The sequence below is a fragment of the Palaemon carinicauda genome, chromosome 8 (genome assembly GCF_036898095.1).
Source record: "Palaemon carinicauda isolate YSFRI2023 chromosome 8, ASM3689809v2, whole genome shotgun sequence".
Lineage (NCBI taxonomy): Eukaryota > Metazoa > Arthropoda > Malacostraca > Decapoda > Palaemonidae > Palaemon > Palaemon carinicauda.
Window position 1 is genome coordinate 7,174,334 of NC_090732.1, and position 14,770 is coordinate 7,189,103.

The 14,770-nt window shown below is 44.5% G+C and overlaps 1 protein-coding gene across 3 annotated transcripts in view; it reads right to left on the reverse strand.

Annotated features, from left to right (window-relative positions):
• Positions 1–14,770, reverse strand: part of lic (dual specificity mitogen-activated protein kinase kinase lic) — a 39,607-nt gene that overhangs the window by 4,507 nt on the left and 20,330 nt on the right. For all 3 annotated transcript variants that reach the window (XM_068378428.1, XM_068378429.1, XM_068378427.1), the window contains exons 5-7: positions 4,496–4,732; positions 2,307–2,486; positions 1,629–1,846 (exon numbers count right to left, since the gene is read on the reverse strand). In XM_068378428.1, coding sequence (XP_068234529.1) covers positions 1,629–1,846; positions 2,307–2,486; positions 4,496–4,732 — 635 coding nt within the window. The remainder of the gene's footprint in view (positions 1–1,628; positions 1,847–2,306; positions 2,487–4,495; positions 4,733–14,770) is intronic.

Consider the following 14,770-nt stretch of genomic DNA (forward strand, 5'->3'; position numbering starts at 1 on the left):
TAATGGATGGAAAAGTGATTGCTCTATATAAATAAATGTAAAATGAAATCCAAATTGACTAACTTATTTTCAAAAGCATTATATTATGCACCCAATAGCTGTATAAATTCTTCATACATATGTAGGCTAGCTCACTAGCAATAGACAGGTTGGGTAGGTGGCCAATATGAGCTGGGTACTTAGGCTTATTATGATAGACTTAAGAACTTTTCAACTTCAAGACACCACTCTTGGAATGGCTTAGATAGATTTGGGTTATATAGCCAGGCACTGGGGCATGTGAGGCCATTCAGTGCTCAACTGCATGTAGGGGGAAACTCTAAAGTCCCACAAAGTTGGACAGCATGACGGAAGAAAGGGAGTGGGAAAAGAAGTAGAGTAGAAAGATATAAACCAAATACAGATGCCAACAACGGGGTTGCACTGACGGCACTAGCCCCCTAAGAGTTATTCTTGGAATGCATCTTGTTCTTATCTAAGGGACTACTGTATATAAAGAAACAAGAACCTTTTCTTCTGAATTAGGACCTGTTAAGTTTGACAGAACCAAGACAACAAACTACAACCTTGTTTTGTTCCAGGAATCAGATTGCATTAGCAGGTCAATGAAACAGGATAGTCTCTTCTTCCTCAGGTTTCTTGGGAAATTTGTCAAGTTTGGAGAAAACCAATGATGGACATGTTTGCAATGTCAACGAATCTTTACTTTTGCCAAATGAATAGCACAGGAGTTTCAATTGAGTAATGAAATAATTGTTATATCAAAAATGAACCTTTGCATTAAGAAATACATTAAATGTCATTGTATGTGAGAAGGTAAATTCACATTAAAATAAAAGAGATTTATAAATTTGCTACTGAAATACAAATCCTTTTAATTATGGTACAATACTTCAAATTACCGGTAAACCCCGAGGTGGCCAAAATTGGTACTAATGTTTTTTTTTTTTTTACGAGCAGGTTCAGTCTCATTCGATTTAATTAACTTAGTTTTTTTTTAGGCTCCACTTCTGTATCTTTTTTAATTACTGGGCTATTCTTTCTTTTCGAGCCCATTTGCTTGTAGAATTTTGTTTTTTCAACTAAGACTACAAATTAGCTTGAAATAATAAAAGAAGCTTAACTAAAAATAATAAAAAAAGGCAAATTTAGCTATTTCAGTATGAATCAAAATTAATTATCATACATTAACCGATATCTCAGTGGTATGTAATTGTAACTCCCCTATAAATCTTGAATGCTAACATGAAGAAAAATTTCCAAGCAAATATCAGAGCAATGCTTTCACTTTATAAAAAGTAAAGACTAAACTTTTTATAAATGCATTACAACCACTTTATTGTAAATCACTAATAGAACCTCATAAATTGCAGTCATATTCATAACAGTTAAGTATCCATGCTACCTAAATAACCCCTACAGTATTTCTTAAGCAACAAATAGGTTAAAAGATTCATTTTAATTTATATGATATGACTCAATAGTAACAATGATAATAATTTTGTTAGATCTCAAGTGAAAGGGAAAAATTATGAGCCGAGTGACCTTGAATAATATTAGTTTATATCTGGTATCCGTAGATTCTTTAACAAGAGATGATCCCTCAAAATATTATTTACGGTACTTACACTTGTTCTATAAAATTTTCGAAGTTTGGAGAAAAAGTACCATTAGGAAGTCGAGGGGGAGCATCCATAACCACTTGCTTCAGCTGGTCAAATGGTGTTCCCCAGGACTTATAGGGGAATTTACCAGTTGCTATTTCTACTAGGGATATACCAAGAGACCAGACATCTGATCTGATGTCATATCCTGATGGCACGCCCTGGGGGTCTATTCGCTCCGGCTGAAGGAGAAAAAAGAAATCATGTAATTAAATGCTTATACTGTACTACAAAATTCCTTACAATGTATTTTACATGCACGGGGATTTACATATCACAGCACTGGGATAAAAATTTGCAGGAAACCAAATCTTTAAGGAAAAAAGTTTGTCAGACAAACAAATATTCAACTTATGCCATTCTTTATTAATTTACATCCAGAGTCTTTGCAGAATCCTAATCTTTATATTATCAGTTATTTCAACATTTACCCATGAGTTTACTGTGTTACTCTCTTTGAAGGGCAAGCTTACTGACCATCAAATAAAAATTTGACTTCTCCCTATGTAAAATGCCACCTCCTTCAGCCCCTGGTGATGCCACCAGGAATAAACGCAATGCCGTAATCAAAATAACATTCTATGTGTTGTATATACAGACAAAACAATATATATAATATGTACCAACAAAACGCTTACTCACAGCCATGTAAGGTTTACATCCTGCTTGAACTGTTTTGGCCACGGAGTCGACTAAATACCCTGAAATTCCAAAATCACACATTTTCACCTCTCCTCGTCTATTAATAAGGATATTGGATGGCTTCACATCTCTATGTATAACTTTCAATTCAGTGTGGAGATAATTTAAGGCACTCACTACCTGTAGAAGAAGCAAAACAATCAATATCTTTATATATACAGTATATGAAAAAGGCATCAACATTCTGGTATGATAAAATTAAACAAAATAAGTTTGTATGTAGACACTCACCATTAAACAAATTACGGTATCCACTCCATATCTATCACTAACAACAGCAAGTTTCTTATGAAAATATTAATCAATTGATATTGAAATATCTGCATAACATTCCATATCTATCGCTAACAACGGCAAGTTTCTTATGAAAACATTAATCAATTGATATTGAAATATCTGCATAACAATCATGAAAAACACATTAAAAGTGCAATATTAATGAAAATGGGAAATTCAGCAATAAATTTGCATTTAAAACATAAAAAATAAGTGTAATACGGTATATATGTTCACATTTGATCCAAGCCTAGTGCTCAGGTATTCTTTGTAAAATTTGTGTGCATAAATGTATTTGATCAATGGTGGAGAATATATACATACATACAGTATTCATATGAAATATATCATAATTACAAATTTTTTTTTATAAAAAAACATTAACTTGAATGACCTAATGTAAGTGTGTACATGTATGCAGATACTGATCCATTTGTTTTGTGTGCTTCAGTACATGTGTTGAAGTGTGTATCCTTAGTGTCAACATGCTCTTCCTAGGCCTACTCAAGAAGTTTTAATTTGCGTCTAATCTTGTCCCACTTTGTTATTTGTGTATGGAAATATATAAAGGCATATGATGTTAACAGAATTAGAATTTACTGAATATCTTACGTGGAAAACCCATTTCTTAAAGTCTTCCTTAGGGAAAAAGAGCCAAAGGCATCAAGGATACCTGGGAGAGTTCCACATCACTAAAAAAAAAGATAACGAAAAGACTCACTTTGTATTTAAACACTACCTTCTGGTAAGTGAGGCAGTGTTTACATGGTGGCATTCTGACATCGCAACACTATAAATTTTACCATTGCTCTACTCATACCCAAAAACCTGTTACCTTGTGAAAATGATCCAACCATAGAGAAAAGTCAGGCAGAATATTGAAATAGGCATTTTTCATTAGCTCTTTAAGTTAATATCTGCTGGGACATCAATCTTACACCCACTCACAGACCATTCATACCTACTGGCACACAATATAGGTAGTAGGTTGGCCAGGGCACCCGCCACCCATTGAGATACTACCGCTAGGGAATTATTGGGTCCATTGACTGACGAGACAGTACTTCATTGGACCCTTCTCTCTGGTTACGGTTCATTTTTCCTTTGCCTACGCATACACCGAATAGTCTGGCCTATTCTTTACAGATTCTTCTGTCATACACCTGACAACACTGAGATTACCAAACAATTCTTCTTCATCCAAGGGGTTAACTGCTGCACACTAATTGTTCAGTGTCTACTTTCCTCTTAGTAAGGGTAGAAGAGATTCTTTAGCTATGGTAAGCAGCTCTCCTAGGAGAAGGGCACTCCAAAATCAAACCATTGTTCTCTAGTCTTGGGTAGTGCCATAGCCGCTGTACCATGGTCTTCCACTGCCTTGGGATAGAGTTCTCTTGCTTGAGGGTACACTCAAACACACTATTCTATCTTATTTCTCTTCCTCTTGTTTTTGTTTAAGTTTTTATAATTTATATAGGAAATATTTTATTTTGGTGTTGTTGCTGTTCTTAAAATATTTTATTTTACCTTGTTTCCTTTCCTCACTAGGCTATTTTCCCTGTTTGAGCCCCTGGGCTTATAGCATTCTGCTTTTCCAACTAGGGTTATAGCTTAGCAAGTAATAATAATAATAATAATAATAATAATAATAATATAATAATGATAATAATAATAATAACAATAATAATAATAATCATAATAATCATAATAATAATAATAATAATAATAATAATAATAATAATAATAATAATAATAACAGTATGCTCCTCCTGTTGTGGAGGGGTTAATGGGAGTTATACTTAAAAAAATTGTGATATGCAAAATAGTTAAAAATTCAGAATAAGTATACTTACAGAAAAAGCTATCTTGCCAAGAAATTCTTCTGGTATAGTCTTTCCTTGCGTAAACACAAGCGGGTAAAATTTGTCAAGAGAAGTTTCCATGACCTCCATACAAATCCAAACATCACCATCACGGAACAATGCTCCGTAAAAATGTACTGTATATGGACATGCTCCAGATCGCATGGAAACATCTAAATCCATTAGGAGGTACTGTTGCTCACGGCTGTCAACGGTACTTGTTATTCGCTGTTGGAGAAAAAGGCAAGTTGAAATCAATTTCCCTGTTAAATGGATACTAGCTTCCTAATTTCAATTTTACATACATACATACATACATATACCAAGGCACTTCCCCCAATTTTGGGGAGTAGCCGACATCAACAAAGAAACAAAAACAAAAAGGGGACCTCTACTCTCTACGTTCCTCCCAGCCTAACAAGGGACTCAACTGAGTTCAGCTGGTACTGCTAGGGTGTCACAGCCCACCCTCCCACATTATCCACCACAGATGAAGCTTCATAATGCTGAATCCCCTACTGCTGCTACCTCCGCGGTCATCTAAGGCATCGGAGGCAGCAGCAGGGCCTACCGGAACTGCGTCACAATCGCTCGCCATTCATTCCTATTTCTACCACGCTCTCTTGCCTCGCTCACATCTATCCTCCTATCACCCAGAGCTTCCTTCACTCCATCCATCCACCCAAACCTTGGCCTTCCTCTCGTACTTCTCCCGTCAACTCTTGCATTCATCAGCTTCTTTAGCAGACAGCCATTTTCCATTCTCTCAACATGGCCAAACCACCTCAACACATTCATATCCACTCTAGCTGCTAACTCATTTCTTACACCCGTTCTCACCCTCACCACTTCGTTCCTAACCCTATCTACTCGAGATACACCAGCTATACTCCTTAGACACTTCATCTCAAACACATTCAATTTCTGTTTCTCCATCACTTTCATTCCCCACAACTCCGATCCATACATCACAGTTGGTACAATCACTTTCTCATATAGAACTCTCTTTACATTCATGCCCAACCCTCTATCTTTTACTACTCCCTTAACTGCCCCCACCACTTTGCAACCTTCATTCACTCTCTGACGTACATCTGCTTCCACTCCACCATTTGCTGCAACAACAGACCCCAAGTACTTAAACTGATCCACCTCCTCAAGTATCTCTCCATTCAACATGACATTCAACCTTGCACCACCTTCCCTTCTCGTACATCTCATAACCTTACTCTTACCCACATTAACTCTCAACTTCCTTCTCTCACACACTCTTCCAAATTCTGTCACTAATCGGCCAAGCTTCTCTTCTGTGTCTGCAATCAGTACAGTATCATCCGCAAACAACAACTGATTTACCTCCCATTCATGGTCATTCTCGTCTACCAGTTTTAATCATCGTCCAAGCACTCGAGCATTCACCTCTCTCACCACTCCATCGACATACAAGTTAAACAACCACGGCGACATCACACATCCCTGTCTCAGCCCCACTCTCACCGGAAACCAATCACTTACTTCATTTCCTATCCTAACACACGCTTTACTACCTTTGTAGAAACTTTTCACTGCTTGCAACAACCTTCCAACAACCCCATATAACCTCATTACATTCCACATTGCTTCCCTATCAACTCTATCATACGCTTTCTCCAGATCCATGAACGCAACATACACCTCCTAACCTTTTGCTAAATATTTCTCGCATATCTGCCTAACTGTAAAAATCTGATTCATACAACCCCTACCTCTTCTAAAACCACCCTGCATTTCTAAGATTGCATTCTCTGTTTTATCCTTGATCCTATTAATCATTACTCTACCATACACTTTTCCAACTACGCTTAACAAACTAATACCTCTTGAATTACAACACTCATGCACAATTTTGACCTGGATAAATCAAAACCAATTTTGCTAAATAACTATTTGAAATATCAAAAATTTCAAGTAATTTTTATTTTTCCTAACATACTTACCGAGAACTACTTTCTTAGGAGTTACTGGTAACCTCCTCTCTACCGACCAGAGTTTTGTGTAGATTACCCCCCACCCCGCTTTCTAAGGAGGCCTACCCCCGGCATTAAGGAATGTGCCCCGAGGGTAGGCTTATCGTAGGTCGATGCCCGGCCGGGTCAGCTTCATCAGTAAGTTCTATTGGATTAGCACAATGCTAGCAAGGGAAGAGAGGCACTCGGGGAAGGAAGGGAGGGCCATTACCCGAAAGTAGTTCTCGGTAAGTATGTTAGGAAAAATAAAAATTACTTAAAATTTTTGATTTGTTCCAACACGAATACTTACCTCGAACTACTTTCTTAGGAGACTTACACTTTAGGAGGCGGGAGTGCTATTCTGACCCCCTGACCCGGGACGTGGAGGCCAAGAGGCCCAGGGATAACGGGACCTACTAGAAAGCGGATGCGAGGGTAACTACACAAGAGTTCACGTTAGTGTCTAAGTACTCACCCTTTGAAAAACTTCTTCTGAAGTTCCTTCCCGTAGCGTAGTCGTGAAGAATGTGTTATCCAATGGTATCAGTCGGTACTCCCCGAAGAGGCAAGGAAGCAACTGGGTAGGAGGTAGGAAACCGCACTTGTGCCTACCGGTTGCTAGTCTTGATCGCGCCTGGGGCTTTTACCGTTACACCGCTTGGAGAGCGGAGATGACTGTTCCAATGGAGAACCCGTCTAAGGACTTCCTCGAGTAGTCCTTGAGGTAATGGGCAGTAAAGGTTGACTGGTTCGACCAAGTACCTGCTCGCAGGATCTGACCCACTGCCATGTTTTTCTCAAAGGCTAAGGAGGTGCTCAGGCCCCTGATGTCATGAGGTTGGGGGGTGCCTGGCACTGCTATGCCATCTTGCTTGTAGGCTCTGGCAATAACTTGTCTCAACCAGAAGGAAATGGTGTTCTTGGAAACTTGTTTTTTATTAATACCTGTGGATACAAAGAGGCTCTTGATGCCTGGGCGGAGATGAGCTGTTCTTTCCAGGTATTTTCTAATTGTTCGTACAGGGCATAATTTTAAATCTTCTGCATTACCCGTCTTAGGGATGGCAGGAATTGAGAAACCTTCGAACTTCGGATCCCAGACTGCTGGGTTCTGAGTCTTAGCCACAAAAGAAGGCACGAACTTGAAGGATACTTCTTTCCACCCCTTCGAATGAGAAACGTCGTATGACAGACCATGGATCTCTCCCACTCTCTTAGCGGACGCCAAGGCCAGCAAGAAGACGGCCTTGAGGGTGAGATCTCTGTCCACGATATCCTTCAAGGGTTCAAAGGGGGGACGACACAGCATCTTCAGGACCTTGGCTAAGTCCCACTGGGGCACCCTACTCGCCTGTGGGGGGCAGGACTGCTCGAAAATCTTGACAAGCATCGCTATATGTCTCGAGGCCCCCAGGTCGATGCCCTTCAGGAGGAAGACTTGGCCTAAGGCGGCCCAAACTCCTTTTATGGCTGGGATTGACATTCCCACCTTGTCTCTAAGAAATTCCAGAAAATCTGCTATGTCTGGGACAGAGGCCTTAAGAGGTTTAATGTGCCTCTCAGAGCACCACTTCGTGAAGGAGGCCCACTTAGCCTGGTAGACCGCGGCTGACGACTTTCTCAGGTATAGAGACATTCTCTTAGCCGTGGAAGAAGAATATCCTTCTTTCTTCAGGAGCCGCTCGATAGTCTCCAGGCGTGAAGACGTAGGGAGAGTGGGTTGTCGTGGAGCCTGAGAAAATGAGGCTGATGTAGAAGGTCTGACCTGTCGGGCAGAGGCCACGGCGGTTGACTCGATAGGTCTTTTAGGTCCGCGAACCACTCTCTCTCCGGCCACCAGGGCGCTACCAAAGTCATCTTTAGGTTTCGGGCTGTCCTTACTCTGTTGAGCACTTGCCTTATCAACGTGAAAGAGGGAAAAGCGTACACATCCAGATTGTCCCACTTGTGCTGAAAGGCGTCTTCTAAGGCTGCTTTCGGGTCTGGCACAGGAGAGCAATAAACTGGGAGTTGGGCGTTGAGTTTTGTTGCAAAGAGGTCCATCACCGGGGAACTCCAACGTTGGATGATGAGCTTGGCTACTTCAGGAAGAAGGGACCATTCTGTCCCTACTATCTGGCCCATTCTGCTGAGGCCGTCGGCCAGAACGTTTTTCTTCCCGGGAATGAACCTTGCTAACAGCACCACTTGATTTTCTTCTGCCCAATCTAGAATTTCTATGGCGAGATCGCACAACTCCTTCGATTTCAAGCCTCCCTGTTTCTTTATGTATGCCACTACCGTGGCGTTGTCGCACATCAACGCCACGGTGTTTCCCTTTAGTAGACTCGCGAAGTGTAGGAAAGCCTTCTGGACTGCCTTCAACTCCAGGACATTGATGTGGAGTTCTTTCTCCCCGTCCAACCAGGTCCCTCGTGCTGTTTCGTCGAGGAGATGGGCTCCCCATCCTTGGTTGGAGGCGTCTGTGAACAGTAGTAACTCGGGTGGATCGGTCCTGAAGGGCATCCCCTTGAGTGAGTTCGACCGGCAATGCCACCATTCCAGGGAGGGTCTCGTGTTTGGTAGGACTGGGATTAGCACCTGTTGCGAGTCCAGTTGGCACCAGAGGTTCTTCAGGTTCCATTGTATGGATCTGAGCCTTACCCTCCCTTGGGGAACTAGTTTCTCCAATGAGACCAGGTGACCTATCAGCTTCTGCCAGTCTTTCGCTCTCCTGGGGCGCTCCGACAGGAACGGCTGAATGATGTGCATGAGGTTTCTTATCCTGTCCTCCGAAGGGAATGCTTTTCCCAGAATGGTGTCTAATGTCATTCCCAAGTAGTTCATTCTGGTGGATGGGGATAGATTTGACTTCTTCGGGTTGATTACGATGCCCAGATCCTTGCAAAACTGGAGGAGTCTTCTCCCTTGTTCCTCCAAGAGGACCTTTGAGGCAGAAAGAAGCAACCAGTCGTTCAGGTATCTGATGAGGCGAATGCCTCGTTCGTGAGCCCACACTGAGACAGTCGTGAAGACTCTCGTGAACACCTGGGGCGCTGTTGACAGACCGAAGCAAAGGGTCCTGAATTGCAGGATCTGGGGACCCCATTTCACCCGGAGGAACTTTCGACTCGAGGGGTGGACCGGAATTTATTTGGAAGTATGCGTCCTTGAGGTCTATGGTCATCATATAATCTTTCTCCCTCAAGGACAGCAGGACTGTCTTCGGAGTGTCCATTTTGAAGTCCGTCTTCTTGATGAACTTGTTGAGAGCCGACAGATCTATAACCGGTCTCCACCCCCCGGTCGCTTTCTCTACCAGGAACAGGCGACTGTAGAAACCTGGCCCTGGGAGAAGAACTTCTTCCATGGCGCCCTTCTCTAACATGGAGGATACCTCCTCTTGAAGGGCGGTCCTCTTTAACGGGTCTTTGGGAGCTAGCCATTCCGTCCGTCTGGCCGGGATAAGAGGGGGTGGTTCTGTTAAGAACGGAAGTCTGTAGCCCTCCTTTAGTACGGACACTGTCCAAGGCTCTGCTCCCTGAGCCTTCCATGCTTGCCAATGAAGTCTGAGGCATCCCCCAACCCGAGGCTTGGGCGGGGATAGGGGACCTCCCACTCTATCTTCTTCTGGAGGAGCGGCCTGATCTGCCTCTCCTAGAGGCGGAGTAACCCGACCTGAAGGAGCTTGAAGGCGCTGGAGCTCCCCTGCAGGGGGGCTGAGGCGTTGCGGACCAGGAGGAAGAGGGAGCCTCTCTCCTCGTAGTGCTGGGAGAGGCCTGAGACGTCGCGGCACTATCTGAGACGGACCTTTTGTAGGGCGGTCTCCTAGAAGGCGTAGGTCTGGGGATGCTAGCCTCCTTCTTCTTCGAGACCTTCTCCATGATGGCCTCTAGTTCCTTCAGGGGAAACAAGGACTCTCCCCACAAGGGTAAGCTACGAATGGCCCGCGCTTCCCTGTCTGGTACTTTCCAAGACACCTTCGTCAGTACGGTGTCTCTCTTACGGAGTACCCAGTTAGCCGTCAGAGCGAGCGACTGATAAGTTAAAAACTTAAGGGTTTTACCCCCGGAGGTAATAAGGTCTCTCAGGAGGCCTTGCTGGTCAGGGTCCGCGGGGTAGACGATGCTTGTACCCCTACCAAAGTGGAAGCCCACCAGTCCAGCCAAGAGGAGACGTTCACCAAATCCCTCGACATTTCCTCCATCATGGAGGCTTCTGCTGGCGAGAAACAGACCGGGGCCGAAGAGGCTCTATCGTCTGAGACGCCCTGACTCAGGATGTCGATGGACGACTCTACCTTACAGGGGCCTGGGCGACGTCTCGCTGGCACATAGACCTTGCCTTGGGTTCTGAGGCCCTGGAGCAATTTCGAGGAACTCTGGGTTTTGGGGGCTTCGGCATTACTAGCCACCACCTTGTCCACATACTCCTGCCCTAGGACTAGATCTCGGGCTAGAGGAAGCGCTAGAGACGTCTTAGGTTGGGTAGGAGTCAGCATGATTCTCAATAGGCTTGACCTCCAGTAATCTTCGTCCGTAGCCGTAGGTTCCTAGATTTTGTGGTGCCTTCTGATAAGGCCAACCACCCTCCTATAGGCGGAGTCCTCCGTTGGTGAACCCTCCCCTCCGTCAGCCGAGGTCTCGGCTTGGGGCCGGGGAGCTGGGTTACCGGGCACGCCGACTGGACGTCTAGCTCTTGGTGCCAGGGGCGCCGTCCTACCGAGGTACTGGATCTCATCAGCGGGTACGTCCGCACCAGGGGCCTGGGTTAACGCAGGCATCGCTGGTTCAGCGGGGACTCTCGTCCGCCCTAGGGCTCTGGGTGCCGAGGACGCGGTTCCCGTGGGCTGACCCGACAGCGGGAATCGTTCCTTCCGACCCGAAGGCCGCACCAGCTGGGCTGGTTCGGCCAGGCCGCATGACAAGAAGCGCGTTTCCCCCCCGCTGGGCGGGGTGAACCGGAGGCTTCGAGGACTTATGCCTTCTTGTAAGGTCCTTCCTGCGAGCAAGGTCGCGAGGGTCAAGGTTGTGTTTAGAGGACGGCATCCTTGGCGAACGCTCTCTGGACCAGCGGTCCAGGGAACAAAGCATCTTTGAGTCCCGGGGTACATAGACCCAGGCGCCATCAGGAGACCTACTCCTCCTATACTTACGCCCTGGGGAGCGGGAGCGCTTGCTGCTATACCGGGAGAGCGACCTCGAACGGGAACGCTCGCTTTTGGACCGCTCCCTCCGACGACGGTGTTTTACCCTGACTTCTTCCTCTGACGAGGAATAAACGTCCGATGAACCCGACGACACTGTGCTTATCGCATGTCGGCCGGTAGCGGGGACTTCTTCGGGCGTTGAACGCCAGAGATCGAGGGCTGGAGGAAATCTTCGGGGACTTCCGTGAGGGGGGCCGGGAAAGACTCAAAACGTTCCATGCCAGGGAGCCAGGGGTCCAGGGCCACATCCATCCTTAAGGGTGACCTACCCGGAGTCTTCGGGAGCCTCCAACCGAAGGCATCGTTACCCGAAGGTCGTAATTTCTTCTGGTTGTCTCCGCCTAACGAAGATCCAGAAGCACAGGCCCACGAGGGCGGCGAAGATACCGACACCGCGTTACTGCCCCACAAGGGGTCATCGGAGGAAGCGTGCCCCCCGAGCACAAGGGCCGACTCTCCGGACGCACTACTGGGTTCTTCACTAGCCCTAGAAGGGCCCGCAATCGGCACTGCACTTTCACTAGGCTCCTGGGAAAGGACGCCTTGTTCATTTTCTACACCAGACTTACCTCGTCCCCTACTCTGTGTAGGGGACGGCGAAACAGAGGCCCCGTCGGACCGCTCACTGGGTGATGGTAGCGGCGAAGTAACACTAGCTTTCCTGGGGGAATGTTTCGCCGATTTCCTCTTTTTGGTACCGTACCGTACCCACTGGATATCGCTCCAGTCTACACACTTGGGGCACGTATCTGCTGACGAACAAACCCTTCCCCTACAGGAGGAGCAAAGGGAGTGAGGATCCACTTCAGGCTTGGAGAGGAACGCTCCACACGATTTACCGGCTCTAGGCCCCGGACAACGGCGGATTTGCTCCATAATGCACACAACACAAGACACAAGCACAAAGGGAATCAATGAAAACACTGGGTAAGCACACGGGTGGAAGGTGAACGCACAGGAACACCCGGGAAAAGTACACTGGAAAACACAAGTTACCACGCGGGGAACACGTGGGGCACTAGAACGCACACAAAGGATTGATAGAGAACGAGGGCGAGGTGTTCACACGTCGCGACCAGAGAACTTACTGATGAAGCTGACCCGGCCGGGCATCGACCTACGATAAGCCTACCCTCGGGGCACATTCCTTAATGCCGGGGGTAGGCCTCCTTAGAAAGCGGGGTGGGGGGTAATCTACACAAAACTCTGGTCGGTAGAGAGGAGGTTACCAGTAACTCCTAAGAAAGTAGTTCGAGGTAAGTATTCGTGTTGGAACAAACTAAAAATATTGGGTTTCATATGAATGAAACATTATAAACCCTATAGAAAGTGAAAACACCCATCAATTGTGACTTGCAGCGATATGAGTTTTTGAAAAGCATGCCCTTAAACCAACCCACAAACTATCTGGAATACCTTTTGTCTTTTACTTTACATCCACAACTTTTGTCTATTCCTTTCAGCTGTCCAGCTTCTCTAATCTATGTCTTGATCCTACTTTCGCCACCCATTTGTAAGTTAATTGTTCTATCAAGCTCTGTGAACTCAGATGTCTGGTTGACTTATTAATAATTATACAGCAATAATAATCACCCAACTTGAAAAAGTACAGTATTATGCTAGTTAAACTTAGACAAATATATTATCATTCCCTCTCAAGCTGAAACGTAAATTATATCCTAACCAACTACAATATACTTCAAATGTGAGGCAGAATCAGAAGAATTTCAATTAAAAGAAAGTTGCAAATGAACAGAGTTGATTTATAAATGTCCTTCATACTTTATATCTGGAAATTTTATGGCTTACGGTAGTAAACAAATGCCAAGGTGGCATCGCCATCTTCCAAGTAGAGTACCTCAGTGAGATAGGTGTTATCAGCTAATGGATGAATATAGCATTGGAGGTGCTGTGATGGAACCTTTAGGTCTACCTAATAATCACTGAGTTATGGTTGCCCATTGAAACACTGCCCTAAGGCAGGGAAGATAATACAATATATCTTTGGAATATCCTGTTATTTTGGATTCCCTGTTCTAGCCTAACAGGAATTTCCTTTTGGGACCAGTTTCTAAATAAAAAATCAAACCAAAGTAAAATATAAAAATGTTATTTTGATAAAATAAATTTTTGAATATACTTACCCGGTGATTATATAGCTGCAACTCTGTTGCTCGACAGACAACTCTACGGTAAAAACTCGCCAGCGATCGCTACACAGGTTGCGGGTGTGCCCAACAGCGCCATCTGTCGTCCAGATACCCAGTTCTCAATGTAAACAAAGACTCAATTTTCTCCTCGTCCCACTGCGTCTCTATTGGGGAGGAAGGGAGGGTCCTTTAATTTATAATCACCGGGTAAGTATATTCAAAAATTTATTTTATTATCAAAATAACATTTTTCAATATTTAACTTAGCCGGTGATTATATAGCTGATTCACACCCAGGGGGGTGGGTAGAGACCAGCAATATATGTTTACACTTTTATGAGCTAAGAGTTTTTATTTCATTTTAGAAGTTATCAAAATAACAAAAACAAAATAAATAGGTACCTGGTAAGGAAGTCGACTTGAACAATTACTCGGCCTTTTAAGTACGTCTTCCTTACGGAGCCTCGCGATCCTCTTAGGATGCTGATCGACCCCTAGGATCTTAAGTATCAAGGGTTGCAACCCATACAACAGGACCTCATCAAAACCCCTAATCTAGGCGCTCTCAAGAAATGACTTTGACCACCCGCCAAATCAACCAGGATGCGAAAGGCTTCTTAGCCTTCCGGACAACCCAAAAAACAACAATAAAAACATTTCAAGAGAAAGATTAAAAGGGTATGGAATTAGGGAATTGTAGTGGTTGAGCACTCACCCACTACTGCACTCGCTGCTACGAATGGTCCCAGTGTGTAGCAGTCCTCGTAAAGAGACTGGACATCCTTTAGATAAAAAGACGCAAACACTGACTTGCTTCTCCAATAGGTTGCGTCCATTATACTTCGCAGAGATCTATTTTGCTTAAAGGCCACGGAAGTTGCGACAGCTCTAACTTCGTGTGTCCTCACCTTAAGCAATGCTTGGTCTTCCTCACTCAGAT